The 6,375-nt window shown below is 40.0% G+C and overlaps 1 protein-coding gene across 4 annotated transcripts in view; it reads right to left on the bottom strand.

Moving 5' to 3' along the window:
- Positions 1–6,375, bottom strand: part of ARL1 (ADP-ribosylation factor-like 1) — a 17,655-nt gene that overhangs the window by 6,402 nt on the left and 4,878 nt on the right. For 2 of the 4 annotated variants that reach the window (XM_011966630.1, XM_011966629.1), the window contains exons 2-4: positions 4,636–4,773; positions 1,662–1,743; positions 202–313 (exon numbers count right to left, since the gene is read on the bottom strand). In XM_011966630.1, the coding sequence (XP_011822020.1) occupies positions 202–313; positions 1,662–1,743; positions 4,636–4,773 (332 nt within the window). Of the gene's footprint in view, positions 1–201; positions 314–1,661; positions 1,744–4,635; positions 4,774–6,138; positions 6,213–6,375 lie in introns of those variants that run through there. The other 2 variants (XM_011966631.1, XM_011966632.1) reach the window with 2 other exon arrangements.

The raw sequence follows: 6,375 nt of genomic DNA, 5'->3' as shown, positions 1-6,375 counted from the left end.
TGTTGTTTTGTTTTGTCTCCAACCCTCTCCTCAACCGTATTTTTGGAATAGAAAAGCATTTGCATAAAAGAAAATAATATTAAAAGGATGGAGAGAACAACCCCTGCATTCTTTTTAATTATTCTTCAATGTAATAATATGTACTGCAAATAGCAAATGTAAGTGATTTCCCCACATTTTAAAGTGGTTAAGTTTTCTTACCTCCAACATGGCAACTAACTCCGATTTGGAAATGCCAATTCGGTCTCGGTCACAACTGTCTACTACATAAATGACTGCATCTGTGTTTGAATAGTAACATCTCCAGTATGGCCTAGAGAAAATTCAAAAGGGGAGAATATATTGTTACTGTTTTAAAGAAGAAACTGACAAATCAGTTGCCAATTCTGTCCCACACATGTTAGAATCAATACCTTAATGATTCACTGTTTCTGGTGGATATATGTACCATATCCCTCAGATGTGATGGAGTCAAAAGAATGTTGATAAACATTAAATCACAGGACCAGGGAGTTTCAAAATGAATTCAGACTTCAGGATGACAAAATTTATTTATAATCTATGAAATCACTAAATATACTGATAGAAAAGTTGTACACAGACCTGATCATTCATCTTCTTAAACAAATATTTAACTAGGTACCCCTTAAGAGGAATAAACTTTTTAAATGTGATTTCATTTAACACTCATGAAATTAATCACTGACATCAAGCAGTAGAAATGGCTAAAATTATAAATAAACTCAAAAGTGATTCAATGGAGTCTCTCTGAGCCTACTCTGGCTTGGGAGGCTGCACGATTTAAAAAAAAGAAACGTGATTCAATAAATGAGTTATAAGAAGTCAGAATGTTTGGAGAATGCATTACTAATCTTTTAAGACGGTACCATCGTGAGCAACTACTGACAGTCACCAAACATTCACTGTTGCCGTATCAAGCCCAAAATGCTAAGCAGAATACCTGAACTGCAGAAGGCATTTATTTTTTATTTATCATTTATTTTTTTGAGAGAGGGTCTCGCTCTGTAGCCCAGGCTGGAGTGCAGTGGCGCAATCTTGGCTCACTGCAACCTCTGGCTCCCAGGTCCCGGTACAAGCAATTCGCCTACTTCAGTCTCCCAGGTAGCTGGAATTACAGGCACGCACCACCATGCCCAGCTAATTTTTGTATTTTTAGTAGAGATGGGGTTTCACCATGTTGGCCAGGCTAGTCTTGAGCTCCTGACCTAGTGATCTGCCCGCCTCAGCCTCCCAAAGTGCTGGGATTACAGGCGTGAGCCACTGTGCCCAGCCAATGGCATTTATTTTTATATTAGCCCTAAATGGTAGGCCTGCAAGGTATAATCAATTCCAAAACAGTGTGTTTCAGAGAGGAGAGACTGACAAGAACTAAATGGAGGGTCCTTTCTAGTTGAGAATAACTGAAGTAATAAGGTCTTCAGATTTTCATGAAAAGAGTTTCATTAAACAGATATCTAGAAAACTGGGCTCCTTAAGTTTTAACTCAATGGATTGGAAATAGTTCCAAATTTTACCTCATTTTAAACTAGGTGGCTCCATTTGAATCACAATAGAACACATATTCTGGTTTACTGATGTTAACCCTTAAAAGAACCAATAAATGTTAAATACTACCAAATAACCTGGTCTTTGTACCATACCTGATACTTGTCTGTCCTCCTAAATCCCAGACTTGGAATTTAAGGTTTTTGTATGTCACCGTCTCTACATTAAATCCAATGGCTGGAAGAGAAATCAAATCAGCGGTATGTGTACACTAATACACTCCACCTGCAAAATAGCCTATCTAATTGAGTTACAGCAATTAATGGTAGCTGTTATTAAAGTTTAAAATATATATATACATAATTTGTCTTAGGGTTCGAATTAAAAAGAAATGATAATTGTTGAATCACATTATTAGTTGAGATTTTATACCATTTAAGATGAGATAGTATGCTCTGCTCCCCCACACACGTGCACGTGTATGCACAAAACATCAATTAGCAAGATCAATACCATCTTCAGGATATTTTTTAAAAGCCAGCAGTTCTGCAAATAAAGTGTATAATTTTAGCTCAAATAAATTTAAAAAAGAATTTTAAAAAGAAATAAAAAGGAAAACATAATTTTTAGCTCAATGGAAATCCTATTAAACTCCCCTCATAACAGAGCAGTTAAAAGTGTTCGAAAGCTGTATTTAGAAAGTACAGTTGTGGATGTACTATAAAAAGTAGAATTTTCGTTGGTAGCAAATAAACAGACCAAAAGCAAGAAAAGCTAAACTTCAGTTCTAAACTTCAGCATGGGCACAGCCATGGCTGCAGCTTTCAGTCTCACAGCCCATCTGCAGACTTCCTCAAGAGCTCACTTGTAATCAGGTCATGGCTGGATGGTCAAAGGGCAGGTGCCCCATCCCTTTTCTCTGCTATCCTTCTTAGGTGAAAAATAGGTAAAAAATAACTTCCATGGCTGGGTGCAGTGGCTTACACCTGTAATCCCAGCACTTTGGGAGGCCGAGGCGGGCGGATCACCTGAGGTCAGAAGTTCGAGACCAGCCTAGCCAGCACCGTGAAACCCCATCTCTTCTAAAAATACAAAAATTAGCCGGGCGTGGTGGTACACACCTGTCATCCCAGCTACTCTGGAAGCTGACACATGAGAATCGCTTGAACATGGGAGGCACAGGTTGCAGTGAGCTGAGATGGCGCCACTGCACTTCCGCCTGGGCAACAGAGTGAGGCTCTGTCTCAAAAAAATAAATAAATAAAACTTCCGGCTATAACTGGACAATTAGCTTTTGTTTTATATTTAAGTTTGCAGTGGGAAGTGATACCTTTGAGTATTTGGCAAGTATGTCTATTACAATTAAAAAATAACAATACTATGACAAATTTGAGTGAAAAACTAAAATGCAAGTTCACGATGTCTCTCTTAGAATTAGGTAGGAGTGTAATCACAATGTTCACCAATAGTAAAAAAAAAACATCGTTTACACGTGCAAGACAAGAGAATGGCATAGACTGGGTGCAATGGCTCATGCCTGTAATCCCAACATTTTGGGAGGCTGAGGTGGGAAGATGGCTTGAGCCCAGGAGGTAGAAGTAGAGGCTGCAGTGAGCTATGATTGCGCCATTGCACTCCAGCCTGGGCAAAAAAGCAAGACACTGTCTCAAAAAACAGTGTGGTGTAAAGCAGCACTCACTGAAACTCGAAACTATCCACTGTGCTGCTCTGTGCACTGCAGGAGATGCCCAGACAGAGATGGGTGGTTTTGAGAAGCAAAAACTCATGGAACTAAAATTTGCTGAAGATAGCAAAAAGGAATAACAGACATTACAGGGTTCAAAACACTCTTCTTTCTTAAAGGTTAGCCTCTTTTGTTTTAGTCCATAAATTTGAACAGCAACAATATAGAAATACCCTGAGTGACAGAGTAATGTTAGAGGCATAATTTAAATCATCTTGGGCAAACTGTATGAACTCTTTCATTTAATTTAGATGTATTAATCTTCTCCAAGTAAATTGAGGTCAACAAATGAAAAAGAATAAGTAACAACAGTATTCTCATACACTCAACTAAGACTGTTGGAGAATATTTTTGTAAGACAGCAATAATTGATTAAAATTGAGGTATTTCTTCTCTTAATAAATATATACATATATATGCATATATATTTTCGAGACGGAGTTTTGCTCTTGTTGCCCAGGCTGGAGTGCAATGGTGCGATCTCGGCTCGCCACAACCTCTGCCTCCTGGGTTCAAGTGATTCTCCTGCCTCAGCCTCCCGAGTAGCTAGCATTACAGGCATGCACCACCACGCCTGTCTAATTTTGTATTTTTAGTAGAGATGGGGTTTCTCCATGTTGGTCGGGCTGGTCTCGAACTCTTGACCTCAGATGATCCACCCACCTCAGCCTCCCAAAGTGCTGGGATTACAGGCGTGAGCCACTGTGCCCAGCCTTCTCTTGATATTTTTAAGGTACCAAATTACTTCAACACTCAATCTCTACAACTCAGATCTTCAAAAAGAATCAATAGAATTACCTAGATAAACTAATCTTAATTAAAATAGTAACACATACAGAAAAAAAGGCACTTCACATGTAATATCACTTAACACTTACATAATTCTTTACACAGGTTTAAAAGGTACTTTTAACTACTTCATTTATTTCCCCCTGAAAGCCAGTGGGTATTTATCTTACGTATTTTATTAGTAAAGATACTGGCTCTCAATAAGATTTAGTAATTTAAACAGCTATAAACAGCCAAACCCGGCCGTAAACCAGAACAAGGGTCCTTAAATTACACTAAGCTGCCTCTCAGTTGATGAAAAAAGTGTTATCAATGTTTTGTTCATACCAGCAGTTTATAAACTTTATCAAATGCTTTATTATATGAATTAATTTATTCAGAAACAGGCCTGGCATAGTGGCTCACGCCTGTAATCCCAGCACTTTGGGAGGCCAAGGCAGGAGGATCACTTGAGGCCAAGAGTCCAAGACCAGCTTGGGCTACACAGTGATACATGATCTCTATTAAAACAAAAAAAAAAAAGAAAGAAAGAAATAGAGTTACGTTAGATGGAGACCAGAAAACCCCTACAATTAGTTCATCATACCAACACTTACTAGGTATAGTAGTAACAACTTCTCCAACTTGTAATCTGTACAAAATTGTGGTTTTTCCTGCTCCATCTAATCCCAAAATTAAAATCCTCATTTCCCGAGTTCCAAACAGACTGGAAAATATACTTGAGAAAAAGCCACCTAAAACATAACAAAAGAAAAAACATACACAATGTCATTTTGTGAACTAGGTACACAAAACATCTCATCTTGTCCTTTGAAAGCTATATACCAAATTAAATATTATAATTTCCTGGATGCACAGGTGCATATTTTTGCTCCTAATGAAATATATTATTCAACATCAAACAAGTAATTAGTTATGTTACTATGTCCTAAATATTGTGTCATGCAGGCACAGAAGATAAACCAAATAATAAGAGAAACATGGCCGCTGTCTTTGGGAATCTCATTTTCTAATCAGCAGAATAGGAATATTTTAGCATGATCCCCTCACTACCCCCAAAAACCAAGGGGCCAGTAAGGAAGACGGTGGGACAATGTAATCCTCGCACAGGAAAAGTATTGTACAGCAGCAGTACCACTGTAACCAACTTCAGAGTTCTCCACCAAGCAACGTAACTAGTACAAGAAATTGAGAAAGAAGCTGAAAACAGTAACTATTTTTGACAGAAAACCCATTTTAAAAAATAATAAAGCTCTACCCACTGCATCACAAAATATTCCCAGAAAGTTTCCTGTACACCAAGTATTGTGTAGTATAAAAGCACAGTCCTTTTCCCATCCAGAGCCATTAGAGAAGATTAAAAACAAGTTACATTAACGATACAAAAAAATCGTTAACATCAGAAGTGATGCCACACTGTTATTCAGCAAAGACATGGTATAACTAAGAGCTGCCAGTTGAAAAATGAACACCACCACGGGCTAGAGAACCTTGGGAAAGTTCAACAGAATGGGTGTGACTTGACAAAGTCCTTTCTACCATTTACAGGTAGAAGAGAGGCGGAACAAAACTGAAGTGGGTTATGGAAGACAGGACAGCGCCTGTGATGCTTGGGAGCAAGAAGTATGCTCCCCAGAAAACTGTGGAGGGATTTAACCAAGCCAAAGAATCTGCACCTTCATTTGGAGGGTGGGAAACAAGTTAAAGAACGTGCACCCTTATTTGGACCCTAGTGATGCTTGTGAGAATGCAGTTCCCTCAATCAGCGGGCCAAGAATTGAGAATAAAATTTCATTTACCGACTAGAAATACCCGTGTTATTGCATGAAACGCTACAGCAGATGAGCAGACAAACGCCAAACTGGCCATAAAACAACATAAGCAAAACCTGCTCTCGGATTTTTCAAACTGACGCCGTCCCAGCGCCCCTGGTGAAGAGAATAATTAAGCTTCCACTCTGGGGCCGCAGCTCATCTTTCATCAAGAAACCTCAGCGAACCTGCGACTGACGCGTTGCCAGCCTTCGCAAGAACAACTCTGCCCAGCAAGTGGAGCTGGGGATGAGGGAAAACTTCATGATAAGGGGAAAGAACTCGAACCCAGGCTCTGCAGACCCGCGCTGTCCGGGTCCCCGGACCCCGCGGGAATGAAGGGGAAACGAGAGACGGCGGAGGAGAACGCGAAAGGCCGGATCCACCCCTAGAAATGAAGATCCGAGCTAAGTTAAGTCCTCGGCGACCCGCCCCCTGAGGAGCTGGCTACTCTAGGGTTCCCCAGCCGGCCCCTCTCCTCCTCTGCACCCTAGCCCTCGGCCGCGGCCGCCTCGAACGCGCCTG

This window comes from Mandrillus leucophaeus, unplaced genomic scaffold (genome assembly GCF_000951045.1).
Source record: "Mandrillus leucophaeus isolate KB7577 unplaced genomic scaffold, Mleu.le_1.0 Scaffold768, whole genome shotgun sequence".
Classification (NCBI taxonomy): Eukaryota; Metazoa; Chordata; class Mammalia; order Primates; family Cercopithecidae; genus Mandrillus; species Mandrillus leucophaeus.
Note: the sequence above shows the minus strand (reverse complement) of the source record. Positions and strands in the feature narration are given on the sequence as shown.